General features: G+C 36.2%; 1 protein-coding gene across 1 annotated transcript in view; it reads right to left on the minus strand.

Moving 5' to 3' along the window:
- The window catches only part of Zdbf2 (zinc finger DBF-type containing 2), a 38,049-nt gene extending 20,468 nt beyond the window's left edge, over positions 1-17,581 (minus strand). The window contains exons 1-3 of the mRNA XM_040753459.1: positions 17,500-17,581; positions 15,166-15,268; positions 104-234 (exon numbers count right to left, since the gene is read on the minus strand). Coding sequence (XP_040609393.1) covers positions 104-234; positions 15,166-15,225 — 191 coding nt within the window. The 5' untranslated portion in view covers positions 15,226-15,268; positions 17,500-17,581. The remainder of the gene's footprint in view (positions 1-103; positions 235-15,165; positions 15,269-17,499) is intronic.
- Between the last annotated feature and the right edge of the window lie 271 nt (positions 17,582-17,852).

Genomic DNA, 17,852 nt, shown 5'->3' on the forward strand with positions numbered 1-17,852 from the left:
GTTTAAAGCAATTTTGGGCAACACAGCATTTCTAGACAAGACTAGTCCTGGGCTAAAAAGCAAGATGATGGGGATGGGTAAAACATAACACTGACTACCTTACCTGCTGTCTTGATAATTGTACGGGTGGTGTCGTAGCACGTCCTGCAAAAAGCGTTCCATCAAACTGTTGTTCGTGGTTGTCCGACGCCGGCTCTGTCTGGTCAGGCTTCTGTGCTGAGCACTAAACAAGTGCTGCAAAGAAAAACAGTGGGGTTTTAAGTGAATTACTGCTACTCATGGTGACACAGAATGGACTCAAGTATGTCTTTGTTGTAGAAATATAAGTTGATATTCTTTCCATATAGCACTTCTAATACGTGTATCAAAACCATAAGTGTGTCTCCCAAAATATAGTTGTTACGTTCCTCTAAACACACCCTAAGGATGACATCAAAAATGATGCTTAACACACCATAATATAGTGACAAACCGGAAACTGTATAACAATATCCTTAAATCAAAATGTATACTAAGATGCAATAGCATACAATTGCCTAAAATAAAGAAACCATAATAACATAAAGAAATACTACGTATTAAGAGAAAAATCATATGTATGGTTCTATCTCAAGCTACATTTTAAAAATATACAGACAAGCAAATGGAAGAAAATGTACTAAAATTTTAAAAGCATACTTTTAAGCGATATTGTTAATGGACAATTTATAATTTTTCTTAAAATTTTTATATTTTCCAAAGAGTGTTTTCACAATAAAAAACTGAAAAGAGAGAGCAGGGTTGGATTATGGTATTAAAGAAGAACAAAGATTAACTAAAAAAAAACCCTTCATTTCTTTTCCTTCAGCGATTAAGAAGAATCCCGCCTTGGTAGGATATTGGTGTAAGCACATTAAAGTCTTCAGCTTTATACAGATCCTAGTATTAGTGGATTAGACATATGACAAGATGGAATCTAACACAGGCTGAACCGGACCATATGTCACACATAGGGTTACTCAATCCACCTAAAAGAGCTCACTCTCATTTTCACTCCGCAAGAACAGTGCCCTCTTCTGACACAAAGAGAGTGGGGCACAAAAAACTAAAAGCAAACCTCCTTAAATTCTGTATCCAGCAAAGCGCAAAGCTAGGATTTGAGTGTGAGCCAAACTGTAGGTTATGTGCTTTTCATGTCACATTGCTAATACAAATGGCAGATTATCACATATGTTCTTCATAATGCAACATGCTTTCATAACACTTAAGAAAAATCATGTTTTAATATATCATAGTTAAAGTACTATTTAAGAAAAACTAAAACTAAAACAGGTTGCTAGTTCCTGATCGCTGTTACAACTCTTGTAATTATTTCCTGTCATGTTAATGGAGAATTTTTCTGCAATGTTCCCTTAGCCCCAGGAACAATCAAATACGACTCTCAAAATCCTCTTGGTACAAACTCCCCCACTATCCAGTGCCCATCACCAGAGCTAGACTGCTGGTAATAAAAAAGGACAAGTGTACAAGGGAACAAAGAAAGATTCAACTAAAATCCAACCTTGTCCTCTCTACTAAGGCAAAAAGAGAAAGAGCAATGTGAATGGAGAACTGCACCTGAGTAAGCTGCAGGAGCCACCACATTATACATGCCCCACATGGTTTACTGAGAATTTTTCAACATACATATCATATAAAACACGCAAAATACTTGCATGTAGCGCACTAAACCATCACAGAATAAACATGTCCATAACCATCTGTCCACAAATATAAGCACCTAGAAATCCCTCTACTGCCCCATACCAATTTAATATGCCTTCCCTCATCCCCAAGTGTAACTATAACCCTGATTTCTAATACTATGGCATTAAAAGATTCGGAAAGTTATATAAATGACATCATACAACATGTATTCTTTTACACTGAGCTCCTCTCATTCCACCCTGCATTTATGATACTATTCAACATTAGCTATATTCTGTTCATCTTCATGTACACATCTGTACTTTATTGTAATAATGTATCGTATTTTGTGCATTCTGCTCTTGGTGGATTTTGGACATTACAAACAATGTTGCAAAGAACCTTGCTATTCATCTTGTGCGAAGAGGTACTCATATTTTGGGGGATAGATTACTGGGAGTAGAACTTCTATGTCACATAGTTCATGTAGGTTCAGTTTCAATACCTAGTCTTCCAAAGTGGTTGGAATAATTTATGCCTCAACCAACAGTATATCTTCATCTTCGCATTGTTCTACTTCATCATCAACACTTGGTATTCTGTATTTCACATTTTAGCTCCTGTAGAAAATGTTCAGTGCCATAATATCATGGCCTTAATCCACAATCTGATGATAGCTTCTTATTTTTACTGGCAATCCAGATTGTCTCTAATTAGGGGTCCATTCAAATTTCTTTCTGATGTTCTTTTTCTTTTTTCAAGGGTCTTCATTATGTCATCCAGGCTAGCCTTGAATTCATTATCCTCAACTCCACATTGTTAGGTTACAAGCAAATGCCACCATGCCAACTCCTCTTCCGGTTTTTCAAATACATATCTTCTTTATTAACTTGTAGAATTTATTTATTCTGGACACAATATCTTCGTTCAAGTATCATCTTCCTGTCTGTGGCTTGTCTTCTCAGTTCCTTTCTGTAGCTGGTCTGGTCTTCTCACTTCCTTTCTATAGTCTATCTTGCCTTCTCACTTCCTTTCTGTAGTCTATCTTGTCTTCTCACTTCCTTTCTGTAGTCTATCTTGTCTTCTCACTTCCTTTCTATAGTCTATCTTGCCTTCTCACTTCCTTTCTGTAGTCTATCTTGCCTTCTCACTTCCTTTCTGTAGTCTATCTTGTCTTCTCACTTCCTTTCTGTAGTCTATCTTGCCTTCTCACTTCCTTTCTGTAGCTGGTCTGGTCTTCTCACTTCCTTTCTGTATCTGGCCCTGTCTTCTCACTTCCTTTCTGTAGTCTATCTTGTCTTCTCACTTCCTTTCTGTAGCTGGTCTGGTCTTCTCATTTTCTTTCTATAGCTAGCTGATCTTCTCACTTCCTTTCTGCAGTCTATCTTGCCTTCTCACTTCTTTTCTGTAGCTGGTCTGGTCTTCTCACTTCCTTTCTCTTTCTGGCCTTGTCTTCTCACTTCCTTTCTCTAACTGGTCTGGTCTTCTCAATTCTTTTATGTAGCTGGTCTTGTCTTCCCACCTCCTTTCTGTAGCTGGTCTTTTCCCTTCTTTTCTATTGCTGACCTTGTTTTCTCTCTTTCTGTAGCTGGTCTGGTCTTCTCACTTCCATTCTGTAGCTGGTCTGGTCTTCTCACTTCCTTTCTGTGGCTGGTCTGGTCTTCTCACTTCCATTCTGTAGCTGGTCTGGTCTTCTCACTTCCTTTCTGTAGCTGGTCTGGTCTTCTCACTTCCTTTCTGTAGCTGGTCTGGTCTTCTCACTTCCTGTCTGTAGCTAGTCCTGTCTTCTCACCTCCTTTCGATAGCTGGTCCTGTCTTCTCACTTCCTTTCTGTAACCGGTCTTGTCTTCTCACTTCCTATCTCTAACTGGTCTGGTCTTCTCAATTCGTTTATGTAGCTGGTCTTGTCTTCCCACCTCCTTTCTGTAACTTGTCTTTTCACTTCTTCTATAGTTGGTCTTGTCTTCTCACTTCCTTTCTGTAGCCTGTCTTGTCTTCTTACTTCCTTTCTGCAGCTGGACTTCTCACTTTAACCACCTACCACTTTCTTAATTTTATTGCAGCCACTTTCTTAATTCTTTTCAATGTTTTTTGTTGACAGCTCTTCTTCACAAGTCATGAAGAGTTGCTCCTGTTTGTTATTAGTTCCTTTATTATTTTACCTACAACACTCACATCTATAAATCATTTGGAATGAATTTTTACACACAGGATGATTCAAAAATAGCTTTATTTTTTCCCAACTAGGTATTCAATTGGCACATCAGCATCTACTGGCAGCCAAGTCTTGTTCTTTGCTGCTCTGCAGTCACCTTTGTCACAGATTCAATACACAAATTTATCTATTTCTGGAGTTTGTTTCTTTGTTTTTTTCTAATTTTGCACCAAGACTGCCTTGTCTAATGAGTAAAGGTGAGTAAGAATGGTTATGTAATGGAAGACACCTATGCACTCAGGTCTTTAATAATATCTGGTTCTCATCTTTTCCATTTCCATCTTTATATTGGTTTAATTTTCATGCTAAAGCAAGCATGCGATCACTGAGCTAAATCCTCGGCCTTCAGTGTTTACAGATTGTAAGATTTTATACATATTTTATTATAATTATTCCTCAGAATTTTATTTTCTTTGATGTTACTATAAATGACATCTTTAGTTCTCATTATCTGCATATGTGAATATGATTTTTTCTGTTGGTCAAACCACCTTGGTTTTTTGTTTGTTTTTCAACCAAAGGCTCCCCCATGGTGTCCAGGCTGATCCCAAATGCATAGAATCAAATGACCCTTCTACTTCAGCCTCTTCAGAAGTTAGGACCACAGGCATGTCCTACCACACCTGACTCCAACAAGCTTTTAAACTCATTAATTCTAATAGTTGATCATTTTTGGCTTGCTAGTCCATCATCATGTTATGACAAACAACTGTATTGTATCTTTTTACCCAATTATCTTTATCATTTTAGTCATTTTCTTATCTTTTTCTTTCTTATTTCTGTGGCTAAGACCGACCATAAAGTATTAAATATAGTTTTATTTTTTCCTTTTTGAGTTGCTGTCATATACAGGAGACAAGTGCTCTACCACAGAAGTAAACACGCATGCACACACACGTAGTCATTGAACATATTTTTAATTTAAGCAGTAAGTCTATTTTCACTTGGGTATACTTAGAAGTCTGTTACTTATTATTCGTATGGGCATTTTCTCTCTTCTTCCTTCCTCTTTATTATTCTAATTTCCCCATTTTGTTAGCTCAGTAGTTACAGACTCTCTTCCTAGTCTACTAGTAGACAAATGATATGTCTAAACTATCAAAGTCTAAAATTACTATTTTATTCTCTCCTTAAACAATGTAAGATCCTTAGAAATTAACTACTTACTACCCTCCCAACCTACATCCCTGTTAATCCCACAAACATGATTTATTAATTGCCTACATATTTACCTGTCCATTGTTCTTCATTACTTCCTGATAGCTCTGAGCCTCCATCTGGAATCATTTTCCTTTTGCCTGAAGAACTCCTTTTAGTTTTTCCTTTAGTGAGGGTCTGCTGGTGACAAATTCCCTTAATTTTTGTTTCCTGAAAATATTTTTATTTTACCTTACATAAGTTATACTTATTGAGTAGAGAAGTCTAGGTTAGAAGTTGTTTTCTTTCTTTTGGCTCCCATTGTTGTCTATCGAATACTCCACTAGATCTGGGCCCCGTATATCTTCACTGCCTTATTAGTTTTCCAAAGCCTTGAAATTATATATATATATATATATATATATGTGTGTGTGTGTGTGTGTGTGTGTGTGTGTATGTGTGTATATACATACATATATACATATATATACACACATATATTTTTCCAAGCTTTCAAAATTAATATAAATTATCCTGGCTGTCATCAACAGAAAGTTTTTCAATGCCAATTTAGTGCAAGAGTGTCCAAATGAATAAAAATTATTTTAAATTAGGCCAAAACAAAATTCATCAAATCTTTATTGAACAGAACCTATAGTATAAGAATGTTTTACAATTGCTAAAGGTTCAACAAGTCCAGTAATGTAATGAAACAATTTATCAATCATAACAGAAAGATAAAGACTTCATTTATTTTCTGCCTCATGTTTATGACCAGCATTAAATTTTTTTTTGAAAAAGGGTAGAGGGGTTAAAAGAAAATATAAAAAAAATTGATTTCTATTAGATAAACAAGACATGTCACCACACAGAATTTTTACATATTATACAGTTATCTTAGATACCATCTAAAATAAAAACAGTTCAGCATTTACAAAACCAGAACATCATTATAAACTTTTTCACCTATGACACAGTTATAGCTTAGACCCTGAAGAGAAACTTGAGACACTTCTAAATGAACAACCCTGGTCAGAAAACAGTAGCTACTACGACCATGAATACTTGTGTCAAAATATATACAATGGTTCATAAAATTCTTCCAACAAAAATGGAAGGGAACACTACTCAATTCAGCCTATGAAACTGTCATTACCCTAATATCAAAATGACACAAAGACACCACAAGAAAGTCACAGACTAACACTCCTTACAAACATATATGTAAAAATCCTCAAAAAAAATTATTACCAAAATCCAGCAACATCAAAAGAAAACTGTATGCCACAACCAAGTAAGATCTAACCCAGGAATGTAAGGTTAGGGTAACATCCAAAAAATCAGTTTGTACCACATATTGACCCATATCTAACCAAAATTCATATGCTGAATTTCTAACCCTAATATGCTAAATTTAGATACCATTTAAGGAAGTAATTAGGATTATATGACACCAAAAGGATGAAGTTGTAATATAGCATTGATTGTTGACCTTGTAAGAGGAATACAGATCATCCATCCCACCCCCCAAGAGAAGACAAATTAAGAAGGCAGCCAAGTACAAGCTGGGAAAGTAGATGAACCAGCTAGTATCTTGCAAGTTTTTGGACTTCATAGCCATCAGAACAAGAAAAAAAAATTCAAGTTGCTTAAGTCATCTAGTAATATCTTGTTTTATTATAGCAGCCTGAGCTAATATAAAAATATACACAGAAAAACATGTGACAAATTCTGCACTCTTTCATAATGAAACAGTAAATGAACTAGGAAATAAACTAAGAACAGAAGATCATTTCCTAAACCTAACAATGTCTTCTATATAAAAATCACACTATGTATTGTATTTAATATTGACAGAATGAAAACTTTCTCCCTAAGATCAACAGAGAGAAGGTTAACTATTCTCACCACTTCTACTAGATACCCACTAAACTAGAGAGAAGTTCGAGGAAATAAAAAGGGTATCTAGGTTAGAAAACTAGTGCAATGACTTTGTATAGGGATCATACAAAGTCTTAAGGACTCACTTGCAAAAAACTTTAGGGCTAGTAAGTTCTACAAGGTTGTATGATGTAAGATAAATATTTTAAAAAGCTATTATAGATCTATATACTAGAGACAAACAAAAGTGAATTTAACAAAACAATAGTATCAAAAATAATAATGAATAAATTTAACATAACAGGACAAAACTTGTACACTGAAAAGCCCAAGACTAGGTTGAAAAATTTTTAAGAAGCTTTCTATAACAGAAATACATATTCCCTGCACACAATTGGAAGACTTAGTGCTAAAATGAACACTTTGCAAATTCATCTGCAGATTCAACACAATCCCCCTATCAGAATCTGGCTGCCTTTCTGAAGTAACCCAATCTTGGGAGGGAAAATTAAGAATGAAGAAAGCCTGTGACATTTAGTGGAGATGATGAAATAAGGACACGCTGGTATCATTTGTGTCCTAAAAAATATAGAAAACCTAGTCAAACTAATAATGGAAAGCTTTCTATCTTAGAAAAATTATGACTGTACAAAGGGCCTCTGAAACGTGACCAAGAGAGGTCATATATACTACAAATGAGATCTCTAATATTCTTCAGGCTCATGAATTGAAAGGTGGGTCTTCAGAATCCTTAAGAGGTGGAGATCTAAGCCAGGCATTGATGGCGCACGCCTTGAATCCCAGCACTCGGGAGGCAGAGGCAGGCAGATTTCTGTGAGGTCAAGGCCAGCCTGGTCTATAGATCCAGTTCCAGAACAGCCTGCAAAACAATACAGAGAAACCCTGTTTCAAAAAACCAAAAAAAAAAAAAAAAAAAAAAGGTGGAGATCTAAAACTGGAGGCTTTAGGTCACTGATAGCAGGCCTCCAGTGAACATTATGGGGGTCCTGTTGTTTTGACTATTTTTTTTTCACTTTCCAGACATTAAGACAACTTCTGTATCACCACAAACCCACAATAATAGAACCTATCAATTACATACTAAAGTGTCTCCAAACTGACAACCAAAACAAGCTTCTACTCTATATAAGTTGATTATCTCAAGTATTTTGTTTTGGTACAGAAAAATGACAAACATCTACCAGTTATCATTATCAAACTGCTAAAAATAAAAGAATTTTAAAGATAGCAACAGAAAAGCATCAAATCACATAAAAGGTAATTCCCACTAGACTAACAGAAAATTTGTCAGCAGAAACCATATAGGATGAAAAATATTCAAAGTCCTGGGGGGGGGAAAAACCGATACTATTCCCAGCAAAGCTATCCTTCAGAAATGTAGGAGAAATATAGTCTTTCAAAACACAAAATGTGAAGTAATTCTCCACAATCAGTCCATCCATCCCTAAAACTGTCTGTTAGAGTTCTACACTAAAAGCAAAGACAACTACCATCATAAAATATGGAAATATAAAACTCAACAGTTGTTCAGATACACAAGGAAGAATCACATACAGAAGATCATCAAACCACAAAGATGAGTAAGGAAAAACATACATACCAAAAAAGAAAATTAGTAAAAAACATTAAAACTATAACAAGAGTGTATCATTACCTATCAATAAGCTTGAATATAGACATTAAATTCTCAAAATAAAGGATGTAAACTGGTCCAAGAGGCTGGGTTTTTTTTTTAATGACTCAATGACATGCTGCTCTAAGAAATTTATTTCATCAGTAAAGTAACAAGACTTTCTAGAGTGAGGAACAGAAAAAAAGACATACCTTGAAAACAAAACCAAGCAGGACTACCCATATGTGTATCAGTATAAACAGACTTGGAGTCAAAAACTGAGGAAATGAAACCTAATGACAAAAGAATCAACTCAATAAAAGAAAATATATATGATATATATATCATATATATTTAAAATAAATACCACAAATCAACAACCTAAAAAATTATATATACATAAGTATATATAATTACATCTAAATACTAGATCTAAAAGGAGATTCTAGTACAGTAGTGACAACTCAAAATCATACTTCCATCAATGGAAAGACCATCTACACAAAAACTAGAAAGAATCTGATTATCACATGTAAACTGTTTATATATTATAGACCAAAGGATCCAGGCAGATATTTACAGAATATAAGCATTATTTTCATAAGTATGTGGAACTTTCTCAACAAAAATAAAATCAGCATATGTATCTTTGATCAGAATTGAAGAAACTAGCAGTAAAGAATATCTTTAGAAACTGCACAGGTACATGGAAATTAAACATGTTCTTAAATGAATAGTGGGTCAAGGAAGAAATCAAAAGAAAAATTTTAAATGTCATAAACAAAGACATTATCATCGACTGATGATATTCAGTATCAGATTAGAATCCTCAGAGCATCACAATAGGAGAAATAAAGGGCATCCAATTATTCATTTGTAGATGGCAATCTTTTTTGAAAAAAGATTCACATGTGTATAAGGTGTTTTGCCTGCATGTATGTATGTGCAGCACATGCATGCCTGGTACACAGAGAGACCAGAAAAGAGTGCCAGACTCTCTGAAACTATAGTGACAGCCATGCAGGTATTGGGAACCAAACTCAGGTGTTCCAAAAGAGCAGCAATCACTCAACTGCTGAGCCATCTCTCCAGCCCCAGATGACATACTTTTACTAAGAAAAACAAGCTAGGCTGCATTAAAATATTTTAAAACTGAAAAATAAATTCAATAAAGGTGTTGGATATAAAAATTATTGTTGTTTAAATGTTTACCAAGAAAGCTACCAATAATAATAATACCACCTAAGGGTGAATTATGAACCAAAGACATAAATGATCTCTACCATGTAAGTTACAAAATATGAAAACAATGAAATTAAGAAGGATACACATAACGAACAAGCCAAGAACAAAAAGATAGCTCATGTTCATGGATTAGAAGAATATAGTTAAAGTACCCATAATAATCTAAAGATTCTATTGTAATTTGTATCAGAATACCAATGACCTTCACAGAAGAAAAAAAGAAAAAAAAAAAGCAAACATGAATCTAGATTCTAACTTCACATAGAACCTAAAATGTTCTTAAAAGCCATAACAATATTGAGTAAAATGAATAAAGGTGTAATCATTATAATAGCAACTGCAAAACACAATACAAAACTATAGCAACTAAAATAGTATGATATGGGGAGGTGGGGCACTGAAGAAACATAACAAAAAACAAAGGAATAATTTATCCATCTAGATCTAACTATAAGGGCAGTTGACCAGTGGGGGCATAAAAGGCACCCACTAAGGTAAACTCACTTCAGTAAACGGTACTGGAAAACTTCAACATCTATATATATATTATATATATGTATAAAAGTCTGGTATGGTGGCTCAAACCTTTAATCTAAGCACTCAGGGGGAGAGGCAGGTGGACCGTTCCGGGTGCAAGGGCTATAGCATAGCGATTTGCAAGACAACTAGAGCTACATAGTAAGATCCTGTCTCATTAATAATAATGGTGATGATGAATTAAATATTGGAGAATAAAACTAGACTTCAATCTCTTACTACATATCACACTATCTGGTGGTTTGAGTGAGAACAGCCTCCGTATGCTCCCATGATTGGATGCTTGGTGCCAGGAACTGTTTGGGAAGGATTAGAAGGATTACCCACACACACAAAAAAAAAAGCCAGGTGGTGGTTGTGTACACCTTTAATCCCAGCACTCAGAGGCAGAGGCAGAGGCAGAGGCAGAGGCAGAGGCAGATGGAACTCTGAGTTCAAGAACAGCCTGATCTACAGAGCTAGTTTCAGGACAGCCAGGGCAACACATAGAGACCCTGCCTCAAAAAACCAAAACAAAACAAAAAAGGATTAGGAGGGATGGCCTTGTAGGAAGGAGGTTTGGCCTTGTTGGAAGAGGTTTGGCCTTGTTGGAAGAGGTATGTCACTGGGTGTGGGCACTGGGGGTTCAAAAGTCCATGGCAGGCTCAGTCTCTCTGTCTGCTACCTGCACATCAGGATGTAAAGCTCTCAGCTACTTCTCTAGCACTATGGCTGCCTGTTATCACACTCCCCACCATGATGATGGTGGACTAACTCTCAAATACGCAAGCCCCCAATTGGGAGCCCATTCCACATGGAGGGATGCTCTCTCAACCTGGACACATGGGGGAGGGCCTAGGCCCTTCCCTGGATGAAAGGACAGACTCTGGAGATCCCCCATGGAGGGTCTCACCCTCCCTGGGGAATGGTGTGAGGATTGGGTGGGGGGCTAAGGGGCTGTTGGAGGGGCAAGGGAGGAGGGGTGGTAGAGGGAGCTGGGATTGACATGTGAAGCAAGCTTGTTTCTAATTTAAATAAAAAATTATATTAAAAAAAAAAGAGTTGCCTTGGTTATGGTGTGTCTTCTCAGAAATAGAATCGTAACACTAGTAAGTGTAAGACCCAAAACTATGAAACTACTAGAAGAAAACATAAGAGATACGAACATGCCACGGTGCACACATGGAAGTCAGAGACAACCTCAGGTGCCAGTTCTTTCCTTCCACCTTGTTTTAAACAGGGTCTCTGCCTATTAGTTTTCACTGCCACACATCATTCTCTGTCTCTGCCTCCTATCCTACCATAGAAGTACAGAAGCACACTGCCATGGCGTGCTCTACAGGGTTCTAGAGATTCAAACTCAGTCCTTACGTTTGTGTGGCATGTGTTTTACCCATCAAGCTACTTACCAGCAAAAAATTCTTACTTTAGTATTGGTTTCTGCTAGTGGAGGTGGTGGTGGTAGTGGTGGTTTTCTGACACATGATCTCATGTATCTCTGCCTAGCCTCAAACTCATTATGTAGCTAAGGCTAGCCTTCAACTCCTGATACTCTTGCTTCCTGAATACTGAGAAGTCATGAGCCACTATAGCCAGCTACCCAAAGGACTCATTCCAGAATATATAAGGGACTCAAACAACTCAACAGCAAAATATAATTTGTTTTTAAAATGGGCAAATAACCTGTATATAGACATATTTAAAAAGATATACAAGGGGGCCAGAGAAATGGCTCAGCGGTTAAGAGGACTGGCTGTTCTTTCAGAGGACCCAGGGTCAATTCCCAGCACCCACATGGCAGCTTACATCTGTCTGTAACCCTGAGATCTGACTCCCTCACACAGACATACATGTAGGCAAAATACCAATGCAAATGAAATAAAAATTATAAAAAATATACAAACAGCAAACCAATATATGAAAAAGTTTGATATCACTAATCATCAAGGAAATATATATCAAGACAATAAGCTATCTTTTCTCAACCCTGTAAGAACTACTAACAGATTTTAAAATGGCAAGTTCTGATGAGATGTGACAAAGGGGGGTCACTACTATAAAGCTGTTAAACATAGAACCATTACAGAAAACAGGACAGAAATTCTTATAACAGAAAATCCCACTACTGATGCATTTCTAAAGGAAGTAAAATCCGTATGCCAAGATAACATCTGCATTCTTCTGTTTACTACAGAATATTCATGACAGCCAAAAAGGGAATCACTCCAGGTGTCCACAGATGAATGAATGGATAGAGTGGTCACCCAAGCTTGAGAAGGACAGAGGGATGGAAAGAGGATAGTTAATGGGTATGGAAGGGTGGGTGATAGGTGCAATAACTTCTAATGTTCTATAGAACAGGAATATTAACTATGATTTACAACAATTAACTGTATGTTTCAAAAGAGCAGAGAGAATTCTCCCAGTACAAAGAAATAAATGTCTGAGATGACAGGCCAATTATCATGATCTGATCATTACCCACTGTATATATGTGCTGAAGTATCACACAGTTATCTGATAAACACATACAATTACTGTATGCCAGTTTTAAAATGCGTTTTTTAAAAAGACTGTGTGGTACTAGCATTATAATGCATATATAGACTAATAGGACAGCACTGAGAACAACGAAATAAACTCTTACAATTTTAAGTAGTGTATTTTTCAACAGACATGATAGCTGAACAGGAAAGACTAGTCTTTTCAACAAAGACTGTAGTTGATTACTGGATTTCACAAGCAAAAGAATGAAACTGGATTCCATCTCTCATCTGTACAAAAAATAATTCAAATTGAACATAAGATCTAATTATAAGAGCAACTATGAAACTCTTAGTCTTCATGATGTTGGCTGGGCAATCCTCAAAGAAAAGACAGAGAAAGGTGCAGCGGTACGTACCTGCAACCTCAGCACTCAGGAGGTACAGAGGAAGGTCCTGTACTGCATAGTAAGAACTGTCTAACTTTAAAAAAGAACATAAACGAATTTAAAACTTTTTTTTGAGACAGGGTTCACTATGTAGTCCAAGCTGGCCTGCTTGCAATGTTCCTGCTTTCACCTCCTAAATTGTGGGATTTCAGGCAGGAATTACCACACCTAGCAAAATTTAAAATGTTTATACAGCAAAGCATGCTATCAACAAAGTAGAAAGACAAGCCACAGAATAGGACAAAGTATTACAACCATATTATTTCATAAAGGTCTGCTAGCAAGAAAGGCTTAAAACTCATTAATAAAAAAGACAAACCAATTAAAACATGGACATAGGATCTGAATAGGCATTTGTCCAAAAAAATGTATACAAACAGCCAATAAGCACATGAAAACATGCTCAATGACACTGGTGAATGCAAATCAAAGTCACAATGAGATATCACTTCACATCCACAAAATGGTTATAATTAAGGGGGAAAAAGGTGCTGGCAAGGATGAGGAGAAACTGGAACCCTCATGCATTGCTGGAGGTAACATAAAATAATAGTCACTTTGGAAAACAGTGAGGCAGTTCCTCAAAAAAAGTTATCATATGACCCAACAATTCCACTCCTACATATATACACAAGAGAACTGAAAATGTATGTTCACACAAAAAAATTATACACAAACATCCATAGCAACAATATTCATGGTAGCCAAAAAAAGTAAAAACAACCTAAGCATCCATCAATTGTTGAATGAATAAATAAAATGTGGTATTAGTTTTATAATGGAGTATTATTCAGCCATAATGAGGTACTAATACATGCTATGATATGAATGAACCTTGAATATATTATGCTAAATGGAAAGTGAGACACAAAGGTCACACAGCATAATTTTTCACTTGGGAGAAATATCCAGGATAGTTAAATCTTTTGAAACAGAAAGTAGATTAGTAGTTGCCAGAGGTTAGAGATCCAAGAGAGTACAGAATGACTGTTCAGTAGTATGTGGTTGGTTTCCTTTTGTGCACACACTAAAGATCTTTGAATTTCACTTTAAAGCGGGGAAGTTTATAATGAAAGAATTATTTTGCAACAAAATAAATATGAAAGAATCCCTATACCAACTGTTCTACTCATCCGCATCCAGAATGATCCTCCTAAAATATGAGTTCAATAATACAGTCACCCTTTTCAGAGTGCTATGATGGCTACCCACCTCACTGGCATCAAAGTCAGTGTTCTCGCTTTAACCTACAAGGACGTTTGTATGTTTTCTGAGACAGGGTCTCTTAGCTCTGGCTGACCTAGCACTTTGTAGATCGGGCCAATCTTGAACTCCCAGGGATCAGTCTGCCTCCACCTCTCTGTCTGGGATTAAAGGCAGGTGCCTCACATCCAGCTGACCTACTGGGCTTTCCGCGTCATTACCCTTCCTTCTTCTCCTACCCCTTTGCACCTTCTCGCCCAACTTCCACTGGAGTCATACTGGCCTCTTGACTTCCGGTTAGCATAATATTCTTCCCCTTCAGAGCATTTTCTCTGCCTAGAACTCTTCCTTCATATATATATGCAAACCTGGCACTGAACTTCTTTGAAATGCCAATTCAAATGTCACTTAAAAAAAAAAAAAAACCCTTACCTGGTTGGTCTACTTAAACAGCACTCTCTTGCTTATTGTCTTTTCCTCCTAAAACTAATCATAATTTGACATATGTTTTTTAAAATTATATGATTACTTATTTCCTGTCTTACTAAACTATACTATAAACTCCATTAAAAAATTGGTTTTGTTTATGGTTAGATTCTCATAGTCAAGCAATACTTGCAAACCAGCAGATTTTCAATGAAATCCATTTGGTGAATAAGCCAATCTAATAAAAACGTTAAAGAGGAACTCATAACTAAGATGCTAAGTGTTGTTATTGGGTCAGTGGGAACCTCTCACCTGTTCTAGGTTAGGATACTGCACACGGCAATAGCTGCAATACCCTTGTCTTTTCTGCATCTTAACTAGTCAGTCAGGAGGCTACTGGCCTCAAATGGTCAAACTACAAAGAAAGAAAAAAGAAACATTAAAATTAATAATAATAAACAATAATTCCTTATCACTATTAGGAATATAGCTCAAAATTATTTCTGTTCATTTTTTGAGGCAGGATTTCACTATAAACCTTAAGCTGACCTAGAATTCACTACGTAATCCAAAACAAGCCTGGAAATGGCAATCCTTCTGCCTCAACTTCCAGAGTGCGGGACTAACAAGCATGCACCATCATGCCTATGCCTAACTTCCACCAGTCCCGCTGCTATGGATAAGGAGAATATTACACAGCAGACATGAGCTACTGAGTCAATGGATGCATCACTAGGAAGAGCAGTTTGCTGCAGTCATTTGAAGATAATGAAGGTTCTTATCAGTTTCCTATAGCTCTGAGCTTCTAGAAAATGACTCCAGATGAAATAATACAGCACTAGATTTCTAAAGACCGCTTTCTAAAGACGTCTATAATTTTTAAAGACTTCTATAATTTCTAAAGACTACTATAATACACGTACTAAACCCTCCTGAAACACTATTTTCCTGAGTTCTTATAACAAAAAATCCAGGTTCTCTAAACTTGTGATATCATAGAAGAATTTAATTCTCTATATGAGTAAAAATGCCATGCAGCAGTTTATGTTCAGCTCACAAGCTTCTATTATAATTTATCAGAATTGCTAAAAATATAAAGAGCAACTAAAGTGGCCTCTGAGTCAGTAAACTTTTCTAAATGTATAAACCACGTACATAGGGAGAGTTTTTATTACTAATATCTTTGTGATTTCCTGACCAATAAAAGGTTCACTAGTTTTTACCCACCTAAAACTGTAAGTCTTCCCACCTTACTTTGAGGAAGGACCAAGGTCCTCCCCACTATACCTAGTCTGAGCAAACTATCCCTCCAGAGAGAATGGGCTCCAAAAAGTCAGTTCAAGCACTGGGGATAAATCCTGGTCCCACTGCCAGTGGCCCCACAGACTGCCCAAGCCACACCTTACTCGTTTTTGATCTTAGACAAAATATTTTTTCTTTGTAATTTAGTTTGCACCAGTGTACAGCACAGAGGTAATAAGTTTTTTAAAGTTAAAAATGGAATATTTATATATGTGTGTTTGTACATTAAGAGATTTTGAAAAAAAAGCTATAAGTCTTCCATCATATATCAAAGTTTGAAATCAAGCTGGTAAAATCATTCCCCAAATTCTGAATCAGTAGAATTGAGTTAGAGCCTAGGACTCAGAATTTTTGAAGATTCTCCGTGTTATTTAAAAAGGGGACTTGTGAGTAAGTCTTACATTGTAAGGTTTCAGTGTATCTCTTCTGTACTTATGCCTTACTTCTAAATGAAACCCCTTGCTGATTTGCAAAAATAAAATAAAAAGGTATTTCTCTCTTGAAGCCCTTTCTACTATCGGGAGTTCTTTCTTACTATTCTAAATAAATCTACATTTACTCTGCTAAAAGAAAAATTGATAATAACCTAGATAATCTTGATACATAGCCAAATAGTTTGTTGGCCACACACACACACACACACACACACACACACACACACACACTCAGTTGCAGTCCTATAAACATAGTTGCAGCTATTTTAATAAATTCAATGCAGCATACTCTCTCTCTCTCTCTGTCTCTCTGTCTCTCTGTCTCTCTCTCTCTCACACACACACACACACACACACAGTTGCAGTCCTATAAACATAGTTGCAGCTATTTTAATAAATTCAATGCAGCATACTCTCTCTCTCTCTCTCTGTCTCTCTCTGTCTCTCTCTCTCTCTCTCTCTCACACACACACACACAGTTGCAGTCCTATAAACATAGTTGCAGCTATTTTAATAAATTCAATGCAGTGTACTCGCTGGTTTGTTACAACTGAAAACAGAATTGCAAATAAGTTTTTTAAGTTTAATTCTAATTATTTACACATTTTTGCCTGTTGAAAAATATACAACAGAATCGCTCAATGTGCTGTATTTAGAGGGAGAAGGTGGAAACAGTCTTACTGTATTGCCCAGGCTACCTTTCAACTCCTAGTCCTTAGCATCTCAAGCACTGAGATTACAGGCTTGTGCCACCAAACCTGGCTCTGTGATATTAGTACTTCTGAGTAAGATTATTCCACGATGTAAAAGGCTTAGCTATTAAAACCAACTGAAATTGAAATTACAGCCTCAAAACTAATGAGAATGCAAAAGCTTTATCAAGTCAACATTCCTCACAATATTCACTTACCTATTACTCTGTAATGAGAACCTTTGCTTTTCTGACTTCTCACACTTATAGTGAAAATAAATCAATTAAACCAGCATCTGAAATAATATATGTGAAATTTTAAAACTAGATTTTTCTCCCCATTAATTCACCTCATTTATTAATTGAAAACCATAGAACAAGACAAAGCTCGTAGTTATATTCGTAGATAAGACAATTTTTAGGCTAAGCAAATCCTAGAACATAAAACTAAGCTTTGGAAATTAGAAAGTAACAAATGTTTTAACCACTTCTTAAATATCTAGTTAAAACACTCATTAAATAAAGTCAAAAATGAGTGTAACATCACATACACAAATATCAAGTGCTTACAG

This window comes from Mesocricetus auratus, unplaced genomic scaffold (assembly GCF_017639785.1).
Source record: "Mesocricetus auratus isolate SY011 unplaced genomic scaffold, BCM_Maur_2.0 Super-Scaffold_100010, whole genome shotgun sequence".
Classification (NCBI taxonomy): domain Eukaryota; kingdom Metazoa; phylum Chordata; class Mammalia; order Rodentia; family Cricetidae; genus Mesocricetus; species Mesocricetus auratus.